The following is a 22,305-nucleotide window of genomic DNA, read 5'->3' as shown; positions in this document are numbered from 1 at the left end:
GAGGGCAGAGTCGCATCTCTTAGCGGCAGATTATTTGGCAAATGCCTCGTAAAGACCAACAGAAAGCCACAAAAGCGAGCCAAAAACCAAACATCGAACACGTTGAGCGTCGAGTGGCAAACCAGCTTTCTTCGTCGTGACTTTTGATATTTGAAATGATGCCGAGACGCCTCGACGCGGCCGCCTGGTGAGCTTTTGAACCCGTTTGCACCCTTTTCCAACGGATCCATTCCATGCGTTTTCCCCCCTCCGCCCCCATTTTCAATTTGGCTTTTCCAAGTCGAAGTCGTTTGCTGCTCCGTATGCTGAACAAATTTTGATTGCGACCAGGACAACGGCTGCTGCACATGCGCTCAACTCGAGGCTAAACGTGATTATCCGGGGGCCACTTTGGTGTGGAGTTCGAGGTGGTTTATCTCTACACTTGAGTATTCTTGTTTCCCTTTTGTAAAATTTTATAAATTTGTTATCTTAAGTTTTGATATCTTAAAAATTATAAAAAATATGTCCGAAGATACAAAATTAACTAAGGATTCAGTTTTAGAGGTATGCCACTTCAAAATCTGGTTAAAATTAGAAAAGTTATGCACTTAGATCTGGTGAAATTTGGTAAATTTTCAGCAAACCCATTTGTTGGAAAATTGGGAGTTTGTTTTAAGTGTTGTGATTTCTTTGAGTGCAGTTCAAATTGAAAATGCATGTTTCATTGCTCTGAAGCTCAGGAGCTGCAGCCATGTGACCGGGATTCCTAATGAAGTTTTGCGGTTACGGATTGGCATCCGATCAGAGGTGGTCCCTGCTGTCATAACTCTGGCTAACAACAGTTTTGTGCCATCCATCGAGCCATATTTGGTAACCCACCGGTGACCTTAGCCACTTGACTCAATTCGCCACGCCTTGTTCCCACTACTGTTCAAATATTTACTTCATGCCGCATAATAAAGCCATCCATCTGGGCAAAAGATGATCGAATTGCCTGGGGCCAAGCTTTATTGTGACTCTTGATTGAGCCGCTCTGTGCGACAGTTCGGCATTGACTCCCAGGAGATTCGGGCATTTATGATTGGCAGGGCAAATGAAATCATAAATAGCAAAAAGAGCAACGCGTCCAATAAATGGCACAAACAGGGCAGACAAGCGAGGAGTTTGATTGTAAATAAATTTGTATAAATTGCATACATTTGACATAAGACAAAGGCCTTTGTGCTCTTTGAAATAAACGTGTCAATGAGGACCGCGGTAATAATTTAAAATGCAAATAGTCGAGAGGCAATCGTAGATTGTCGTTTAAGGTGTGAAATATGAACGCGGCAGAAGCAGCCTAATCTTCAGATTTCGGACCCCATGGGATGCGACACGCTGAAACCCGAGAAGTGATTTGCCAACGCTCTCCGGATAATCATATGCATCTTTCAGACATTTTGTCTGCGAGGGGCCGGGGATGCCCATATATCCACTCTCGTTTTATTGGGGCTCTTCGGTTACAGTTTCTATCGGGGCCTTGTCAGTTCCGGATTAGACAAAATTGCTTTTTAAGTAAGCTAAATCAATCATTTGACAGCTGCTTAATTGTCCGGCGATCGGTGGTCACACCCACAAGGCGTCTGTGGGATTGTCTTCGGGTTTTGGATAGCTGCTGCTCTGGCTACCGTCTGACCTTTTGAACCCCCCCTTTTTTTGGCCCATTGTGCGTAGTTCAATGCCATGGCAGGCCGATTTTCTTTGGGTGATTTTTCAACGAGTTTGAAATGTGTTTTGAACCTAAATGTCAGGGAAACTTGAAAATTGAAGGACTTTGATTGATCGTACAGTAACTGAAATTTTTAGAGGCCTTTAGAAAGAGAAATCTTATTATTTTATGAAAAAACATATTAATTGATTTTGTACATATACTATTAACAAACTAATTAAATATTCCAAACAAACGTTTTCTAAAAACTAATTAAAACCATGCGTAATGAGAAAGTGTAAAAATGTAATAAAAAACTTGCCTTGTGTTATGTTTTAATTACTTAAAACAAATATTAGGCAAGGTAAACATTTCTATTTTTAAACAATGCCTGGCTGATGGATTTTCATCAAGCCATCCAATCAAAACTTGTTTTATTCGAAGCCTTATGAAGATGTGTTCAATTAATGACGCCTCGATTTACGACCCATTTTTTAGGGCTTAATGATTATAACTAGTTAGCCGACCAATATTAAAATAATCCATCAAACGAGATAATATGAGATGATTTCCGAGATCATTTGCTTTCTTTATTGGCTTATTCCCGTGTTGTTTATGCCCCGAGCTAAGCAAATTTAAACATTTATTCGATCCACTATGCTTTTCAGGCCAAAGATACATTTGATACGTTTTGGGATGACGTCCGCCTCATAAACAACAAAACGCCCGGCAATATCAATCAATTATGTCGGACGGAGCCGCATCTGCAACTCCAGAGTGCGACCCAACCCCGGGTTTTATGTAACGAATTGGCTTAGATTTCGAGACATCTAGCAAAATCATAAATCTTGTGAATATTTTCGTTCGGCGATTGCGTCAACTCTGCGCACTTTGCTTCACATATTAGAAATTCAGAGACCAAAGCCCAGCTTTGCCTTAAGCCCGTTCGGGTGATTAACATTTTGTTGACCCAACAAATTGTAGGTGGTGACTGGGGTCGCCGAAGCTGCAAAGATGCCTTATGGACGGTGTATGGTATATGGATAAAGATGGAGGGTGGGCTCGGGGATCGGGGAACGCCCACTTGTGCTGCGTGTGAAAACGGATTGGCCAAATTAACAAACTCTAAAGGGTTTTGCCATGGTCCCAGACTTTGTCTTCGGATTTTCTTCTTTTTTGGCTTAACAGATCTTTTGTTATGCTGATTGTCCGTAATTTGTCATATGCGGCGGCCGACTAATGAAGGTTGACGAGGCTTATGGAGCAGCCGAGCGCATGACAGTTCATTTTCAACACATTTGTGAGTGATTCGCTTTGCGGAGCAGTTGCGAGTGACTCCCACAAATATTGATACAGTATGAGTTACGGCGGTAATCAGTCGGTGCGGGATGCAAAGAGCAATGCTCAATCATTGTGGTTAAAGGGGGTCAAAACACTTTACAATTCCAATAGGCTTTTAATAAATCGAAGACTCGTAGGCCTACACACTAAACACATTTCAATAGCTTAACCTAGGGCAAAACAATTCAAGGGATTCCTACTCAGTTGACTCGACCAGCTGCTTTGTCTCCTCCTTAAGCTCCGTTTGGTGGGCCTGCCACCAGTCTATGACGTACTCCCGCAGACTGGACAAGGCGAGCACGGCAGGAAGCTCGAGCTGTTGATCCGCGGAAAGCCAGTCGCAGTACTCGGATCGCGAACAGGCACCAGATCCGCCGAAGCTCTTCACGTACCGCACTCCCGCCACTTGGTCCGGCCATTGCCGCGAGATGCACTCGAGCAGGACGTCCAGTTGGGCGGCGGACAGAGCTCGATGCTGTCCACTGGCCGATGCCGTCTTCCACAGAACGTTGAGCAGGCGACCCAGGCCAGGCACGGAGATCCTTGGCGAGAGCAGCGGCAGCAGCTGCAGCACCAAACGATGCACTCGCAACTGGATGTGGTCGTAGTCCGGCAGTTCCGAGCGGGAGGCGGCCAGGGCGTACCACAGATTGTTGATGATGCTGATGACGCCCTCGATGATGTCGAACTGGTGGAACTCCGTGTCGCGAATGACGCCCACCAGCCAGGAGAGGATGCCCACGTGCTCCAGCATGATCTTGACGGCTCCGGGGATCTTCACGCAGGTCGAGAGCACCGACAAAAGCAGGAGATTGGTCTCCAAAGTGGCCAAACTGGATCCATAGAATCCCAGCAGCACCTTGAACGTGTTGGTGGACACCAGCAGGAAGAGATCGGCGCTGCACTTGATGCCGCACCGCAGCAGCTCCACGATGAACTCGCGGTACTGCTGGTGCTCCGGCTCCTGGGAGTAGAAGAACACATTGAAGTCGGGTATCGTCTCGAAGTTGAAGCTCTGCTTCAGCCGCAGGTACATCATGAGCCGCTTGTACAGCAGATGCGTTGGATCCGTGCTCAGATTGAAGCTGTGGGCGATGAACAGGGCCGGGATTAGGGGCACCCTAGGAGTTCCTCCGTGCGTTCTCCTCTGCGCCAGCCACGAGTTTCTCAGATCGCCCAGTCCCGCCTGGATGTTGTCGTAGGCCTGCGTCCACAACGGACGCTCGTAGAACTTGGAGAGCTCAAAGTGGGCGCGGTAGCGTTGCTGACAACTGGCCGCCGCCAAGCGCATATCCTTGTCCAGCGAGGACAGCCCGCAGAAGGTTACCGCCAGCAGCCCGTTCTGCACTGGCCAGCGGGACCAGACAACCGATTCCGGTGCGAAGCAGTGCATCATCAGCGGTAAGAGGAAAGCGGGATCGTAGCAGGTCTCGTACACCTTCTCTCGCTTCGGGCAAATGCGCCGAAGATTCTGGGGGAAATCCTCCCTCCCCTTTTCCACCATTTGCTCCAGCTGGTTGTCGCCGAAACTTTGGGATTTCTTAGCTGGATTCTGGAACTCCACGGCGGGCAGTTGCTGACGGGCATGCAGACTCCTCCAAATGGGGAAATTCTCAATGGTGTACTCGCTGGTCTCCCGAACAATCAGGGCCAACACCTGGGCCACGTTCGTCTCCTGCTGCTGCAACCTAGCGCGCTCATCCTCATCGGAAGCTCTCAAAGCATAGTGGGCGACGGCACTTTCACCCCAAATGAAGGGTCTGAACTTATCCAGTCCCACATCAAAGCGCTCGTAGTGCTCGAGCAGAGCCAATCCGTATCGATCTCCAGGCGACAGTTTCGCATGGTAGGACCCCAAAATCACGGGGATGTGCGCGGCTTGCAGGGCACTCGGTGCCTTTCTGGCCAGCGTCTCCATGAGCTGTAACAGATGTGTTTTGGTTTCACTCTGGGCGCCCAGGAGATGATCAAAGCAACAGGAGTGGGTGCAAATCATTTCGTACAAAAGGGCTGGCGTGGGATCCTCCTCCTGCTGAGCTTCCTCTGCGTAATCCTCATACATTCCATCGCATAGGAAGGCCATCAGCTTAAGCATAAGCCCATTGGTTTGATCCTGAAGCGGCTGTCGTTCTTCGCCGAGATGAAGAGCCAGCTTCAAGCAGCTCTTGCAGAAGTTCAGCCATTGCGGGTTCTTCAGCAAACGACTCCATTCAAGGGGTAGATCCTTGCCCTGACTCAACTCCCACCACTCGTAGCAGTTCCAGGATATTTGCTTCAACTTGGGTAGATCCAAGGCCTGTTTCTTCAAATCCAGTGCCAGTAGTTGGACGTTGAGGTTTATGTAGTTGACAAAGACGTTGGCCATCTGCTTCTCATCCTTGGCGGCAGCAAAGGCCTGCCAGTAGATCTCCCGCAGGACACGCACCTGGAAGAGCTCCACGGAGTCGAGTTTCAGCTGTTTCTGGCAGTAATCCAGGCACTCGGACTTGGGCATGCAAAGAGCAATGAGCAAGGCACTGGCCTCGCCATGTTCGCGGTAGATTAAAGCTGCCTTCTGCGGCTTCTCGATGCTCTTCATGAAGCCATTCTTGTACGTCTGATAGCAGCGCTGAAGCACTGGTTGCGGCAGTTGGTAGTTCTTGGTCAAAGCGATATCCAGGAGGGGATAAATCAGTTCCTTTTGCTCCAAGTTGCTGGGCAGGAGATCCGCAAATTTATCTGCCAATCTGGGCTGACGTTCAAGCAGCAAACTTGCCAATCGAATTGCGGATTTGCTCAGCTTTCGAGATGATGTGAAGAAGCAGTCAAAGAAGTCGTTATCGCACTCTGCCAGGTGATGATGGTAGCTGAGCAAGAACTGCAGGATGGCCGCCTCCAATGGTTCCAGTTGCTGTTCGCTCAGCTCGCAGAAATCCTTGTAGAAGCTCAGAAGCACTTTAAATGATTTTCTGCAGTCGATAGGCTCTTTTAGCGCGGTCAATCGTCCCAACAGACGAAGCAACAGGTCAAAATAGTGGTTTGGTTTGCCATTTGGAATCAAATCCTTTGCTTGAATTTTGCTTGTAAGCAAATCAAACATCTGCGAGCATTCACTTGAGGTAAATTCGAAGGAATCCACTAATGACACAACCTCGGCGAGTTGCTGTTGAAAATCAAGATGATCTACAGCCGTATCTAACGCAATATCCAAAGTCTTGATAAAGTGCAGCCGGAAGTTAGCGGTGTAGCTTTCGAATCGAGGCAAACTGCGACAATATTCGGTCAGTCTCCTTAAGAAGATTACATAGTTCAAGCGAGATTCGCTGGTTTCGCTCAGAATTTCAGTAGGATGCAATTGCCACAGCCGAATATTAAAGATGTAGTGCATCAGACTCTGTATGTGAGTCTCATCCTGCTGCTGATCATCCTCCTCTTGAATCTCCTGCCTTCCACCGTCCACCTGGCTGGCGATCTGCAGGAACTTAATTAGGTAATCCGCCGTGGTTTCTGCTTGCAGTTTACTCAATCGCTGACTGTTGAACAGATGGCTGAATACGAAGAGAAGGTCCTGGACGTAGATCATGTTGCGACGTGGGTTGCTGAGAGTGGAGTGCAACAACATGGTCTGTCCCTCGCCCAGCTGCAGCTCGAAATTCTTCTCCGCCTCCTCGACTTTGAATATCTGATCGAAGGACTTTGAGTCTTCATCGGTTATAACTTTGCGCATTTGCTTCAGCAAAGGCCACTTATCGGCTAATATAGATGGAAGTTTCTTGGGTTTCTCCTTTTCTTCACCTGGTATCCAGCTCTTCATGTAGTCGCTGTGCTTCTCCAGGTTGTCCTCGTACAACTGCAGCACTTGCTCCGGCTTGCTGTGATAGTGGAAAAGCAGAATGAACACCAGCTCCACGTAGTCGTCGTAAGGTGCGTCCAAGTCCACGCCCTTTAGCAGCAGAGGCATCATCTTGCTCAGCGTCAGAGTTTCCACATAGGCCTGCACCGTTTGACCCTGTTCGATTTGGGCAAAAAGTTTGCTCAGGTTCTTGGTGTTAATGGCCGTTTCCGCCACGCTTTGCTCCGGCAACTCAATTTGCCTCCAATCCAAGCTGAGAATCGTCAGAAGGATGTCCACCACATTGGTCACCGTTTCTGCATCGAATCCGATCAGAGCTTCCACCCAGATGTTGATTTCATGGCTGCAGGAATCGAATAGTCCGGTATTGTGAAACAGACGGTTTAAAATGTTTCCCGCCTCCGACTTGATGGTCAAGTCCTCCAGCATGTAGGCTTTTATGAACGATTGGAACACCTTGCTAAATAGGTTTTCCTGTGGGTTTAAAGACCGTGGAAACAGCAGCAGGATGGTCTTAACAGACTTCAACTCCAGCTGAATCTTCAGAACCTCTTCCGGTTCATTTAAATTATTAAAGTCCGTCTGGTACAGCGGTCGTAATACGTCCAAGTAGTCCAGAATCTGACTTGTCCTGTTCACAAAAGCTCGATTTTCCTTGCACATCAGCAGCACCAAGTCTAAGGTGACCGATAAAAACTCAAGTACGTCGACTCCCTCTGCCTTCTGCTGCTTAATGGTCATGAAAAGAGAGTACAAAATTGACTCGATGGTGGGAAAGTGCACCAGCAGGTGATTCAGTAAATCGAACTTGAATTTGCGCAGCGAGTTACCGGCCTTCTTCGATTGCTCGCGAACAGCGATGGCATGCACATAATTACTATACTGCTTCATCATGGACAGGAGAAGTCTTTGCATTGCCAATCTCAAATTGAAGTCGGAATTGCTAAGAAACTTTTTGCCTGTAATGTGCATCAAAGCTTCGATAGGCAGGCACAGCTGCTTGATCCAAAATCCAAAATCGGTGAGCGTCATCTTGTTAAAGGCACTTGACAAAGCACTGGGAGGTACGGCATCGATGATCTGGGCTAGGAAAATCGCAGCCTTGGGCAGGTCCTCAGCCTTGTTCTTTGCCGGACTCAGCAGGCTAGAAAAATTTCTTACGGTATTGCGAGCTATGTCCGGGCAGGCAGTCAGTGTCTTAATGACCAGTTCCGTTTTAAGGGGGTTGTCGTAGGGTTTTAACAGCGCACCGAGTAATCTGCCCTGCAGCTTGTTCTGCTTCTGACGGTAGTGGGTCATTGCATCGAAACACACACCGTGTTTTCTCGATGTGAGCAAGACCAGAAGGAGTTCGTGAACGGCCGCCGAGACGGCTTCCACCTCCTGTGGTTTCGAGGGCGGCTTGAGGCTCTTATCTTTGCTAAAGAAGGCGGAGAGTCCAGTCGGTCCTTCCCAGTCATAGAGTCGGCGCAGATTCTTGCAGCACACCAGATCGAACACCAGCACCTTTTTGGTCTTCTGTATTTCCGGGTTTTCCAGCACATATTGTCTAAGGGCGTTCAGCACCACGCACACGGTGACATGGTCATCGTAGACCAATCCCCTGGCAAGAACGCCGATCAGGTGGCCTCGATCTAGGATGTTTCGGATGAGCAGCGTATTGCCATCGACCAGGAAGGCTAGAACGAAGTGTATGTACGCCTTGCGCACCGTGTCCTCGTTCTGGTAATCGTTTTTGGCATGCGACAGCATCTGCTGCATCACAGTAACGTTGGAGAGTACGTCGTAGGAGTTTAGAACCTGACGGCCAAGTTGAGGGTCCACGCACACGATTGCCGTTAGCAGCTTGAGGGCATTTCTTCTATGACTTGGTCGCGAGGATTGCAAAAGGTTCTCGAGCACTCCGCCGTGGACCTTAAGGAAATAGCGACATCCATGGGTCGCCGACTCCATGTGGTTTTTTTGATTGGTGAGAATTTCCATGACTACCCGCTGAAGTGCCTCAGTGAGGTAGTCCACGTGCAAAAGATTGCTCTTGTCGATCCTTTCAAAGGCCTCAGCCAGCTCCAAAGGTTTTCCGCGCTTTTCAATGTACTTCGCCGCCAGTTTGGGACGGGTGGTGGAGCACATAAATAGGAAGTGCCGAAGTTCTTAAAGAGACAATCATAAAAATGTGGAGATGACTTTAAAGGTATCTACTCACCTGTTATAAAATTATTGCTGCGCAGCTTGGTGCGGAAATGCATCATCTTGAAGTCGTTGGGAAACCGTATTCTAGTCTCTTCCGGCTCAATCCCTGAGTCTGGACTTATTTCATCATCATCCTGCTTTTTTTCCTTTCGTTTTTTGTGATTTTTGGAGGGAGATTCCTCTGCCTCCATTTCCACCTGTTGCTCGTCATTCTGTTCAGCAGTTTTTGTCTTTTTTAATTTTTTTTTTGAAGGAGTGGAGTCTGCTGGTTCTGTGACATTTGTTTCCGGCGTGATTTTTTCAATGTTTTCATCAATTTTTGACTTGTTTTTCTGTTTCTTTGGCGTGTCGGACTCCTTGGCCACTTTTTTTGGGCACCACCACTTCGCCCTCGTCCTGCTGATCGACTTCCGCCTCCTCGTGTTTCCTCTTCCGCCGGTTGGGTTGAATAGCCATTCTGCTTTTAATTATAAATTATAATCCCCTTTCACCGCGTAATTCGTAAAAAATAAAAGTTAAATACAAAACACCCGCACACGTGCGGCAGAGAAATTGTAAGACCGTTTGGAAAGTATGGGAAAACACCTCTCTGGATTTAGTGTTGCAAAATGTGACAATTGGCGGGTACTTAAAATTATATTAGCACAAAAACAGTTACTTGATCGAATTAATTAAAGTTTTATTTATTTAAGCTTTAAGTTTTTATTGTCCAACAAAAAGAAAGGAATATTTATACAATTATAACTACAGGAATATGGAGAGTCCGCCAGTCGTGAGAATGGTGAGTCATGATCTTTGCCAAATGGAAAAGTTTTTCCTCGACGAAATCGTATCTTTGTTGATCCAGCCGGTTCTAGTCATCCTCCAGGGCTGCATTGGTAGCTCCTCCGGATCCTGGTCCTCCAGGAGCCGATGTGGTTACCGATCCAGAGCCCGGGAATTCCGGCAAAGTGGAGCGCTGTTTTCCCGGAGCCGGTGGAACCGCTGGCAAGTCGACGGATTTACTCGTGCCTGTAAGCACATTTATTGCTAGTGAATTTGTTTATGCAGATATGTGTAAATCACTTACTAAAACAACAACCCATTATGATATACTCTTGACTGCTTCTCGAGAAGAGTGGGTCAATTTGCTGAAAGTTCGATGAGCACTAAATCAGGCAGACCAAATCGGTGGCCAATTGACGAAAAGTGCGTATGTGTGCACCTGTGGCGTGCAAACGACTCATGGCTTATTGATAAGGGAGCTGTTAGTTTTATTCTCTTTTTGTTTAAAATGTAAAGTGGGTTATATATGGCCATGGGTAGGTGCGCTATCGGATTGTAGTTCCCTACCGGCAGCATTAGCCAGGTGGCAAAGAGCGTAGAGCTGTGGAAAAAGCACACAAAGGTAGTCGGATACAACCGCACCGAGGCGAAAAATAAACCAATTAAGATAAGCTCTTATCTGGGCAAACCGTTTCAGCCCATTGTAGTTGGCGCCTAAAATTAAATGGCTCAATGAAATCGTTAATCGGAGTTGATATCGATTACCGTATGGCTCCTCTTTAGGCCATAAAATTATTTAAAAACCGTTACAATTCTCATTAAAAATTTAAAATTTACACTATTAGGTTCCAAATATATTTTCCCAATATTTTGTAATAAGTCGTTATCTTACGCATGTCTCAGACGTTAAGTTAAATGTTTTACCTGTACAAGCTTAGGTGGGGGTAGCCCAATTCTTTCATACAGGAAAACGTTGCTTAAACGTACATTATTTAGATATTTAAATAAGAGATTCATTGCCATTAGTTAAAAAAAAACTCCGAGAATAAAAAACTTCTCATTTGTTTACCCGTGGCCAGTGTGACCGCCTGGAGGCACATTGAAAACGTCACGTTCCACCGTTCCTAAGATGGACCAAGGGACGCGGGGCGGGGCGTGTGCTTCATTATCAGCCGGAACGTAAACAGTCGCTGCTTTTCACGCTTTCCGATAAAAATGTTTAAATCACACTGTGTTAATTAGAACCAAAATCAAAATCAATGCGCCTGTGGACGCGAACGACTCGAGATCGTGTGCGCGCGAACGCGGATTGAACAGCGAGTTATCAAATAAAACAAGAGGCGAAGCCTAGTAACAGAGTGCGTGAGAAGGCGTGATTGGTGATTTTTGGCCCGTGAACGAATCACGAGCAAAGCGGATAAACAAAAGCCATAAAAAACAGATTCGCACGAGAATCGAGAAGTCTGTGCGCATAAATTATAGCCTGGAATTAATATCGGAGCAGCCTGGTCCACCTGGAAATCGGCGAATCCGACCATCTGCCATGGACGACGAGTTCAAGCTGTGCTGGAAGAACTTCCAGGACAACATAGCTAGCGGCTTTCAGAATTTGTACGACCGCGGCGACCTGGTGGACGTGACCCTCGCCTGCGACGGCAAGCTCCTCCATGCCCACAAAATCGTGCTGGCCATTTGCAGTCCTTACTTCCAGGAGATCTTCACTACAAATCCCTGCAAGCATCCCATCAGTAAGTATCACCTGGCCATTTGTGTGCACAAATCATCGGCGTCTTCGTCAGTGGTTTCAGCTCGCTGATTTCGCATGCTAAATTATACGGCGAGTCTTACAATACGAATATGCTGCCAATCAGGCACCTAGTACGTTACGGATGCTCCTAATAGGACATTGAGTTCTCAATGAGTCAGCTGTTGCTTAAAAGATGGTCAGCTGGTGTCCGGAGAAGGGTCTTATAAGGTTCGATAGAACGAATGGTTTTCCTTTGCCGTGACACCCTAAACATTTACCAAAAAGAGAACCAAAGGAGATCCTATAAGATCATTGCATTTTAAGCATATCAAAAGTTTGTTCCTAATCATCTTTATCACTGAGCCACATTATTCCTCCAGAAATCGGTCAGTTTATCACTTGGACAGCGGTGTCAGTTTATCGAGGAGCCCGCACGTCAGCCTGTCTGTTCGTCACTCTTGTCAAACGCTTAGATATAAATCAACCTTTGTGTTAAATTCCATGACACATTCGGCGGTTATCAGCCCAGCTCCGCTTCCAGTTCGATTCCGAGTTCCAACAGGAGTCCCACTCACGGCAGCACGTGAAGGGGGTGATCCGGGCCAATTACAGTACCGCTCCCATTAACACAACTCACCAAAGTCAAACTCTTCTTGATTTTGTTAAGACAACCCACAACCACTTTTCATATCAACTTTTAGAAGCTCTTATACATGAAATCAAATCGATCTTAATCGACGATTGACGGCACTTTGATTAATTGAAACTATTCATTCAAATTTAATAATAGGCCTGTTGTATGAGTAAAAAGACACTTAAACACTTCATTTAATGTTTGAAAAATAGTGCTAGTTTGTAGGTAGTAGCTTGATTTTTAGGTCTACATAGTATTTAAGAATCCCTTAAAAAAGGTGAACCCCAATGAAGTCGAAGTTTCCGATTGTAGTTTCAAGTTATAGATGCCCAACTGTAAAATGATTTCGCTGGTTGTAAATCCCAAGACAAACAGCAGCAACCTACTAAGATAATCCTCCAGTGAGCCGGGTGCCGCCGCGTTGTCTATGGTCATAGCTGCATGCGTGGTAGCTGCAGGAGTCCTCCGCCTCCAGAGGAGTCCGCGGATTGTTTACCCACGCCACGCACGGAGTATGCACCGTGATAAGGTCCACGACGAGAGGCCCAGTTCGATCGGATCGGGGAGATTGGGTGCGTTGCTGACCTCATCAAACGTACTTCAAATGGACTCTAGAACGCGCTGTATATGGTATATGGATATCATATCGCCGGGGCCCCTCCTGGTCGGTCCGATTTCGTTCGCGGTCGTGTCGAACACGGCTGCCTGCTGCACGGTGGCTTTATCTGATCAGGCGGCCATAAAAAATAAGGTTTTATCTTTTCAAGTAGCAGCAGAAAGGTGCTACCTACCCACCAGCGCTGCTACAAGAGGTATTTCCAAAGATAAAGAATATTAATATACCCTATAAATAACGCTGAGCGCGAGCGGGGGCAAGTTATTAAATATAGACCGGCCGAACAAGCCAACCGACAACAGTCATCGAGGTGCTAACAAGCCAAATGGCTTTGCCTCGTCTCGATGTTGGTTTATGTGTCTCCCATTGTTGCTGTGTAACACGCAGCAACAACAATAGTCTAAATATTTTTATCTTTTTATCGCGTTTAACAATCATTTATTGCCCAACTGAGCAACTGGGTCCCCCTTTCCCTTTCCTCGCCTCGATTCAGCCACTCGAAGACTTTAGTTTTCGAGATATTGATTAGAGAGCCTCGCCTGGTTGATATATGTACGTGTTTCCGCTGCTCCGGCCGTGTAAATCAATCCACTCCGTATGGGCCGAGTGGTTATATCTGCCCGGGCCCAATACAATGCTAATCCTCGAAAATTATCTATTTATTATTGGCATAAACAAGACGGACATCGTCTGGGGGCAGCGTTTTATCAGCCCTGCGTTTAGTGCCAGCCACTTTACTTTGGGTATCACTCTTGATCGTAAAATAAGATTTTGAACTTATTGCCCGTTAGATAACGTACTCAGACAGCCGCAGCATGTGCCGAGTGTGATATTGGGCCTCTCCAAGAACCGGGTCCAAGCCACATCCCCAGTCGCCACTCCCATTCCCGATTTGAAGTAGCCTCGGCGATCGAATACGGTTGCTTACCAGCCATAAACGCTCGGGCTAGGGAAGATAATATAATATCGATCGGTGGACTTGTCGTAAATATTAAATACCCAGTGTTATTAATATATTGCCGGACCGTGACTAAAGCAAAGACGTCGGTGCTTTTTCGCTAGGCTCCAAGGGGGTAAACAATTTTTATGGAGGGGCTGACTATTTATTTTGCCAAATAATCCATTTTTGACCACGTTGAACTTTGGGCTCCCGTTTGTCCAAGACCCGTTATCTTTAATTCGTTTATTTCAAAGCTTGTCGAAGATTATCAAAAGTGTTTTAATTGCCACGAAACTAGGAAAGATCTGAATGGACTGTGTCATATTAGAAAGGCTGTGATTTGTATTTTCAGTTTCGAGATTCAACTCCTCGAAAATGAAGTTCGTATGCAAAATCAGGGCTGTATATGAATTTATAATATTTTTAAACGTGCCTCTCTATTCTTATAAATCATTTATTTTTGTTACTAAAAGTTATTTAACATTAAACGTTTTGCACAAAGGGATTGGGCTTATGTGACTTATTGTACTGTTTAAATTGTTCTTCAAAGTAACATCTTAAGTGTGCGAACCCATTGGAATTATCGAATTTATTAGAACCCTTCTAAAGTTTCCGCTTCTGGCATTACCCAACCGATCGTCCAGCTGTTTACGTTTTGGAGTGAGCAGTTTATGGTCTCTTCATATTATATCAAACTTTGACTTTGAGCATATGAAATTTCATAAATGCTTTTATTGGCCATTTGTGTTGACAATTCGTTATTTATGGCTCTCCAGCCAGTAGCCAGAAGTCGCAAATAGACGTGGCAATCGGCTAAGCTGGGCTAATCCCTAGGCTATTTCGACTCCTTTGAGTCAATGCCAATGGATTTATTTTCCAAAAGTGTTGGGTGGAAAGGGGAAAGCCTATGACCAGCATTTTCTGACGATGGTTTGGTTGGGCCTGTCGCTGGGCTTCTTGGGCTTTTTATCAGGTTGTACTACTACCAGCACAACGATTCGATTCGACAACTCGACTATTATGGCGTTCGGAGATAACAAATATTTATGAATGTTTGTGCGACGACATTGTCAAAATGAGGCAGCCCACTCCACTACAGGCCCGTCGGCTCTGCGACTCGCCGAGGAGAACAACAACAGAACCTATTGGCGTTCTGATTCGATAAACATTTATCATAATCATAAAATAAAACTGTTTTCGAAATCGATCGCCTGCGATCCGATTGGTGGAAGCGTTTGGAGTGGGCGTGATCTTTGGAGCGAGGGTGTTGGGCGCGAAACAAATCAAAAGCGAGCCAAGGAAGATATCGCTGCAGTTCCCCAAACCCAGCCCCCCAGTCAAAAGCCCCCGATCTATTCGAGGCCCGCTCTGATAGCAGCGGAGATCACAGCGGGTCAGGAGCCCATTAAATCCGGAGGGTACGAGTATATGGCATACATTTAGGCAAACAACGATCGTCAGAGATGCCCGATTGGGACATTTGGGCACTGGTGATCTGCTTATCAGCAGCATACACGGATTTATCACGCTTTCCGTGAACTTTAGACAGAGTTTATCTTCATCCCGGGGACCATAAACGGTTTATTGATTCCAGAGAATTCCGTGTATGGATCTCTTTGTCTCGATCCACGGCCAGGCTTTATCTCCGGCGATGCTCGCCGATGTATCTGTGATCCCGCACGGCAAGCGATAGTGATAGTAGTCGGTGCTGACTGCTCCCTTCGTGTAATCCCGTATCTATCTGGCATCAGCCGTCAATATGCGAGTACTGTACCCTGGAGCAATATATTGCCCGGATTTTGATCTTCGCCATGCGATCACTCGGTCGAATACGGACATGCCAAGGCGCAGATAGATAGATAGGCGAGACAAAACGATCCGTAATGACGACTACGGCAAATGATAGGGCACAATTGATGTCGTCGCACGGTCAGATTAAGCAACCGAGTTTGTCTGTTGCTGATCGGCGATTTAATATTGTACACGGGATGTATGTGCGTTCGTTTGTGTAATAAAATTGTTATTGAGAACAAGTGATAATATTGTTTTTAACTAGATGTTGATGCTGCGAGGAACAGGCACTGTGGTCCGGGGTCGTTGGGAAAGCACTGATAAGGATCCGATTCTGATCGGCTAGAATTTATTAATCTCTAGAAAAAAGTTTCCCCTTTCTGGGGGAATTTGAATACTCAAAATAGTTTCTGATCGAAATTTAAAGCGTTATTTAAACCCATATGCAAAATTATTATTGGTAATATTAAGTCCTTTTACTATAATAAATTATTTCACAACAGACCTTAATCTTAAATACAAAATGATTTAAGTTTTATTCATACTTTTATGTTGTTGTTTAATACAATTTAAAGTATGAATGGTGGTGACTCAATATATTTTCGTCTATTAAAAAATCTCTACAAAAAACAATTAAACTCATGTCAAAATCTTATGAAAGCATAGTTTTATTACTAGGCGTCCGTTGTGGTTTAAAACTGATGTGGCATGATCTCGAAGTGCCTCTCAGATAAGAGATCCGCACCACTGTGGAGCGGAATCTGTTTCACAGATTCTTAGGCCGAGTCGAGAGCACGCGGATGATATGTCATGCTACTTATTTTATAAATATGGCTGAGCTACTGCGTTGCTGTTGTCGAGTTTATATTTAAGTTTTCAGATTTCTTATCGTAGCTGTTTTTATGTATTGATTTAGTTTCGATGATAACATCTCCACTACGAATGTGACCTCCTTTTCTACTGATGTTATTGTCGTTCAAAGTCTTTATGTAAACAAGCAATTACGTTGAAATATTTTTGGGAGAGGGGGAAAAACAGTCCCCAAAACGCATTAAAAATATTCCTCAGCTTGTTGACAAACACATTTTTGGATTTTTCCAAAATTGATTGAGCCGCATTTAAAGAGAATTATCTCTTACAAATTCCCCTCGAATCTAAGTTGTTTCAAAAACTAGTTTTAGTAAAAGTTCCCCTAAGAAATTCCCCACTTATATTTTTGGAAATCATTTAATCTCTTCTAGTAATACTCAAAGATGTTAGCTTTAATATTATGATGGAGCTGCTGGAGTTCATGTACCAAGGTGTAGTCAACGTGAAGCACACGGAGCTGCAATCGTTTATGAAGATTGGCCAGCTGCTGCAGATCAAGGGCTTGGCCACCAACTCCAACTCCTCGCCGGGATCGAGTGCCTCCGAGAAGTCCTCTAGTCAGCCGCCCGCAGAAGAATCGAACAACAGCAATAACACTAGCAATAACCATCAGAACTCCAGTTCCAATAGCAATAACAACAGCAAGTCAGAAGCGGATCACAATGAGTCAAAGGGCCAAAGCAATTCGAGGACCACTTCGCCAGGTGGTGCCAGCAGAGCCTCCAACGAGGCCAGTCACCTGTACAACGCCAGCAAACGACCGATGCCGTCGGATTTTGGCAGCGATTCCCTGTCCATTTACTCCGGAAAGCAGCTGCGGCGCTCCTTGAAGGATCACGGATCCGGTGGAAGCGAAGGCGGCGGTGGCGAGAACACGGACAGTGCCGCAGGCATGGAAAACAGCCTGAACTCGGAGGAGTTCTTCCTGCCACCCATTCCGCACATAACCATGGGAGAGCCGCGCTACGATCTCGGTGGGCTAAAGCGAGAGTCGGATGGCCACCACCACGGTCCCTCGTCGGGCGGTAGTGGCGGCAGCGTAGGCAGCCTGGCCTCCTCGGCCTCTTCCTCGGCGCCCATCCGGAACCCCTTCGCGCCGGCCTTCAATCTGGACTACAACTTCTACAAGAGCGGCAACAGCAGCGGACCCAGCGGCAGTGGCAACAGCTCCGGCGGTCCTGGAGGCATCAACAACAACGGATCCGTGGGCTTGGGCTCCGGCACCGAATACCCCAACGAGTTGTACATGCCCAACGACTACTCCAAAAACTTTGCCAACCACATGGACATTCCCTCAAGTAGGTGCCCCGCCACTTTCGATCACTTTTCTGTTGCATGTAGCTTGGCATTCACTTATTATTTTGTTCTTTATAAGATTGGGTTTCTGTACTTCATCCTTCATTTGGCACACACAACATCATCATTCATCCCAAGTACCCACTAGTCCACTGAACACATTTCCACTAACAAGGATTGGAACCAACTGGAAACCTAACAATTCGTGATTGATTGTAGAGGGATATTTGCTGATTGAACTGGGGTAAAGGTATTAAGCAGAGGCACTTGAGCCGAAGGTGTAGTTAGATAAACAAGAGATAGCTCTGATTGCCAGATCCAGTTGTTCAAACGACCTGGCAGACTGTTGGGCCTCAAGACACATGTTCCGATTCAGATCTTTATATGGGTTGTTCAAGTTGCTTTACTATTTGAAAACTTTTTAACTTAAATAAATGTGGAGCAGAGATTTACAAAAAGTTTTAACTATAACATTACTAGGTAAATATGTGAATAACTTTTCATTGAAGCAATTATAGATTGAGTGTTTAATTAATATTCTGTATTTCAAAACTTAAAGGCATATACTATACATCATTAATCTGCACCTCAAACAACCTTAAGTAGAGCTTTTTAGTTTTCGCACATCACCTAGTATCAATTTAGAATTGCTTTTAGTATTTGCTTCTTTTTTACCTGGTCAAAACGAGTCTTTCTAACGCCTAACAAAAAGCACAGTTTCGAGAACACGCACACCCAAACGCATTTCCCAAAAGGCGGAGGAGCCCGACTCCCCGCCAGACACAGCCACTCCCCAAACTCCAGCCCCCTGCTTCCCTTTGTAAATAACACCCCTGAGAGCACCAGCGAGAACAGACCACTAATGATCCACCATTGTCCGGAGCAGGCGGCAGCAACATGGTGATGCTGTCCACCACCTCGCTGCTCCACGGCAACTGCGTGTTCAACCGCAACAACACGGTGGCCACGCAGCAGGGCATGAAGACCTACTGGCTGTGCAAGTCCTACCGGATCAGCATGTGCCGGGCGCGGTGCATCACCCACCTGGGCAGGATCATCTCCGCCACGGGCGTGCACAACCACCCGCCGCATATGCGCGGTCAGGGATCCTCGTCAGCCTCCTCGTCCTCGGTTTCTGGAACGGCTTCTGCCGGTTCGGCTGCCATCGCCAACCAATCGGGATATTCCCTGGCGGACGGTGGCAGCCACCTGGGCACGGACCTGCAGCATGGCAACCGGGTGAGCAACATGTTCGCCAACCAAACGCCTCCGCCGCCGCCGCCTCCACCTCCGCTGCCAGTGGCATCCACGACGCACCACCCGCACCATCACCACCACCTGGGACAGCCGCTGCCGAATCTCCTGGTGCAGCATCATCCGACGCCGCCGCACATGGAGCAGCACGGCGGGTCGGCGAACCTTATGCATAACCCGAACCTCATGCACCTGCAGACGCACCAACAGCAGCACCACCAGCAGCACTCGCCACACAATCCTCCGCCGCCGCAGCAGCACAATCTAGAGCTGGGAGGAGGCTCGGGATCCGGAGCGGTGCTGCTCTCGCCGGTGCACCTGCAGCAGAGCCCGCAGTCGAACCGCAGCAGCCACTCCCTCCAGGCCCAGAGTCCTCCGCCACAAGCCGTGGAGGAGCAGCAGCAGGCACACCAGCAACAGCAACAAGAGGCAGCCTCCGCCGAGGGAACAGGGGATCCCAGCACTGCGCACGTGATCAACTCCATCACCATTTCCCCGAGCAGCAGGCACAGCTTCAAGATGGAGAACATGTAAGACTGCCGCCGGGGAAGCATCCCCCACTGCCCCAAAAAGAGGAGGAGTAATTTATTTTGCCTAGTTAGAGTTTGTAGTAGAAAATTGAATTTGATTCGAGCCAGAGAGAGTAACCAATGTAAATACTGTATTTGATAAACTAATGCGAAACGATAAACCAACCAGTACTAATGGGCGCTGTGAAATGAATCCCAGATTGAGCTAACCAGGTTAATTTTGGATGCGTTTCGTGGCCCTGAGCGTATATCAATGGGAAGCCACCAACTAACCAAAATAGGGCTACAATAAGTTAGAATAAATTGCATTTTGGACCTGATATTGTAAGCTAGCTTATGGCACGAGGTGCGAAGCAGGTGAGTAACTGCATGAAACACATAAACACACATAATTGGGCTCATTCGTGTACGTCCTGGCATCAAACCAAACCAATCCCAAACAAAACATTACCCACCGGGGCAGCTCGCTCCTCAGACCCGAACCGATCCTCACCAGCCTTCTCGTCCTGTCTTGTAGTCGCACCCGGCGAGCACTGGTTCCAGGGCAAGCTGGAGTTCATGCTGAGCCAGAGGGGCAAGCCGCTGCTGGTCCACGACGGCCACACCTTCGGCATCCAGTACGTGCGCAAGGACAAGAAGTACTGGCAGTGCAACCTGTCGCGCAAGTTCAACTGCAAGGCTCGCGTGACGACCACGGACACCGGCGAGATCATCGTGACCAACAACGAGCACTGCCATACGGAGATCCGCCAGCATCTGCGCAAAGACTACCAGCGCAACAAGGTGATGATGAACGCCCTGATCAACCTAAGCACGTCTCGCCTGGCGGACATGAGGCGCCACAACATGGGCGGTCTGAGTGCCCTACCCATGGTGCCGGAGGTCCTGGCCCAGGGCTCGCCCATCCACGAGATGGTCCAGAATCTGCACGACATTGCGGCCAAGGCCTCGGCGGAGCAGCAGCATCATCTGCAGCAACAGCAGCAGCAGCAGCAGAGGTCGCAGGATCTGGAGGAGCCGCTGGACTGCGGACTGCGCTTCATGGCCAACAGCAGTCACACCAGTCATAGCCACGCCCACGATCCCAAGGAGGAGCCGTCGTGGAAGGGAAAGAGCGAGGGCGACGCTTAGGCCTACGTCCAAATAGAAGCAGGTCAGACGACGGTCAAGTACAAAACATGGAATGATTGCAATAATACTCAAATATACTAAAGACGGCGTTACCAAAACAATTCCAAAGAATTTAGTTAATACATAGGCGAGCGTACAATCCACTAGAGCATTTCCATGAGTTTTTTATCGTTTTTATTATTGTACGTTGCGTTAGTTTTACACTGTAATAAATGTTGAATTTGAATAAACCTTTTTATACGAACTACATTAGATGTTTATCACGCGGCTCAGCTTTTGGATGCGGTTGAGCAGCAGATCGCCCTGCTTAATGGTGGCCTGATACTGCCAGTTCTTGTTGTCTGGCCGGTTGGTCTCCACAATGCCGCCCACGCGATCCACTTTGGCGTGCAGCCGTCCGGCGGCAATGAAGCGGGCCAGCTCCTGGTCGATGTAGTCCACGGTGACGCCGAACGCCTCTGCCATGTACTGCAGGGTGAGCGAGCGGTAGGACTCCAGCAGCTGGGTGTAGCCCAGAATGCGCATCTCGCGCACGTAGAAGCGGTAGTGAGGGTGGATGAGGTAGTCCGAGCGCAGCTGCTTCTCCACGCCGGCCAAATGGACGTAGAAGTTCTCGTACTGGCAGTTGTACAGGGAAAACAGGAACTGCTTTACGTCGGGCAGTCCGTGAAGGACCTCCTGGATCTCGGAGCCCTTTATCACCTTGTCGCGCAGTTCGTTGCGGGGCAGGGCAATCATGGCCACATACACAGTGTAGCGCACGAAGGTGGGGTAGTCCATCAGTTCGTAGGAGGTAAAGGTGCTAACGGTGTCCAGGAAGAAGGTGGCTGCTGCCTTAAAGTCGCGCACCGCCACCGAGTAGACGCCCTGGTACACCTTCAGCCGGTTGCGCCGATCCCAGTCTCCGCCCTCCTCGATCAGGTACTTGGCCTTGTCGATGTTGCGCGTGATGAGATCGTGGTCAAGGTAGAACAGGCCCAAGCGAATCAGGTGGAACACAATATCGAGGCGGTGACCCAGCGAAACGGTCTTTTCGTAGGTCTTGCGGAATGCGGTCTCTGCCGCAGCCTTGTCTCCGATGCGGCACAAGTACTCCGACTTCTTGAGGTTTGCCTCGCGTACCTCCATCTCGCCCAGGTTCTTCTCTGCGTCCTCGATGGCCGCATCCAGCTGCTCCACCTCCACGCGGTTGTTCTCCTTCATGCGGGCCAGCAGGTCCTTGTCCACCGACCAGCCGAGCTCCGTGCAGATGTGCTCATACCATGGGGCCATGTTCTCGGTGCGAATCGCCTCCAGAAGCTTTGCCTTTAGGGCTGCATCCTGCTTGTACTCCGCCAGGGTGAGCAGGAACTTGGTCTGGGCAAGCTCCAGGTTCGGGTTCTTCTCCAGGCCCTGCTCCTCCAGGTTTTCGGCAGGCATTGTGATCGAATTGGTTGCTTTCGCTTCGATTAGCACAAAGAAATTGTTGATTTTTCTGAATGAAATGAGATTTTGTTTTTGTCAAAGCCGCAAAGTCATGTACGACGTTAAGTTGGTTGTGCTTGGGCCGGTGGCGTTGCCAGACTTGATTGTAACCGAAGGGGAAGCAGTGTTGTGGAATTTCTATGTGGTATTTTTGGTTCTCAGCTGTATAGTCACCTCAAGCCCATGCCTTTAGACTGGCAAAAAGCATTAGTTTTTAATTAATTTTTGTAAATCT

The 22,305-nt window shown here is 47.6% G+C and overlaps 4 protein-coding genes across 6 annotated transcripts; 1 reads left to right on the top strand and 3 right to left on the bottom strand.

Moving 5' to 3' along the window:
* Positions 1 to 3,105: 3,105 nt before the first annotated feature.
* Positions 3,106 to 9,579, bottom strand: LOC108099477. Its single transcript, XM_017203033.2, is given in 3 exon segments — positions 3,106 to 8,992; positions 9,046 to 9,406; positions 9,408 to 9,579. Coding segments are annotated over 3 exon segments (6,228 nt in total). The 5' UTR covers positions 9,489 to 9,579; the 3' UTR covers positions 3,106 to 3,206.
* A 115-nt stretch (positions 9,580 to 9,694) lies between these two features.
* On the bottom strand, positions 9,695 to 10,237 carry LOC108099294. Its single transcript, XM_017202688.2, has 2 exons — positions 10,102 to 10,237; positions 9,695 to 10,043 (listed from the first exon to the last, which is right to left on the bottom strand). The coding sequence occupies exons 1-2, from the start codon at positions 10,115 to 10,117 to the stop codon at positions 9,886 to 9,888; spliced, it is 174 nt and encodes a 57-aa protein (XP_017058177.1). The 5' UTR covers positions 10,118 to 10,237; the 3' UTR covers positions 9,695 to 9,885.
* Positions 10,238 to 10,964: 727 nt separating this feature from the next.
* Positions 10,965 to 20,855, top strand: LOC108099397 (protein abrupt). Of its 3 annotated transcripts, none has more exons than XM_017202900.2 (3): positions 10,965 to 11,545; positions 16,767 to 17,693; positions 18,578 to 19,795. In XM_017202900.2, the coding sequence occupies exons 1-3, from the start codon at positions 11,341 to 11,343 to the stop codon at positions 19,477 to 19,479; spliced, it is 2,034 nt and encodes a 677-aa protein (XP_017058389.1). In that variant the 5' UTR covers positions 10,965 to 11,340; the 3' UTR covers positions 19,480 to 19,795. The 3 variants fall into 3 exon arrangements, with proteins under 3 accessions (XP_017058389.1, XP_017058390.1, XP_017058391.1); XM_017202901.2 differs by lacking the exon at positions 18,578 to 19,795 and adding an exon at positions 19,993 to 20,855 and having other exon boundaries at positions 10,971 to 11,545; XM_017202902.2 differs by lacking the exon at positions 18,578 to 19,795 and adding an exon at positions 17,771 to 18,562 and having other exon boundaries at positions 10,971 to 11,545.
* LOC108099399 (26S proteasome non-ATPase regulatory subunit 6) lies at positions 20,764 to 22,154 on the bottom strand. The gene has a single exon (XM_017202905.1). It carries the CDS (start codon positions 22,023 to 22,025, stop codon positions 20,856 to 20,858), a length of 1,170 nt encoding a protein of 389 aa, XP_017058394.1. The 5' UTR covers positions 22,026 to 22,154; the 3' UTR covers positions 20,764 to 20,855.
* Positions 22,155 to 22,305: the final 151 nt, after the last annotated feature.

This window comes from Drosophila ficusphila, unplaced genomic scaffold, assembly GCF_018152265.1.
Source record: "Drosophila ficusphila isolate 14025-0441.05 unplaced genomic scaffold, ASM1815226v1 contig_791, whole genome shotgun sequence".
Classification (NCBI taxonomy): Eukaryota; Metazoa; Arthropoda; class Insecta; order Diptera; family Drosophilidae; genus Drosophila; species Drosophila ficusphila.
Note: the sequence above shows the minus strand (reverse complement) of the source record. Positions and strands in the feature narration are given on the sequence as shown.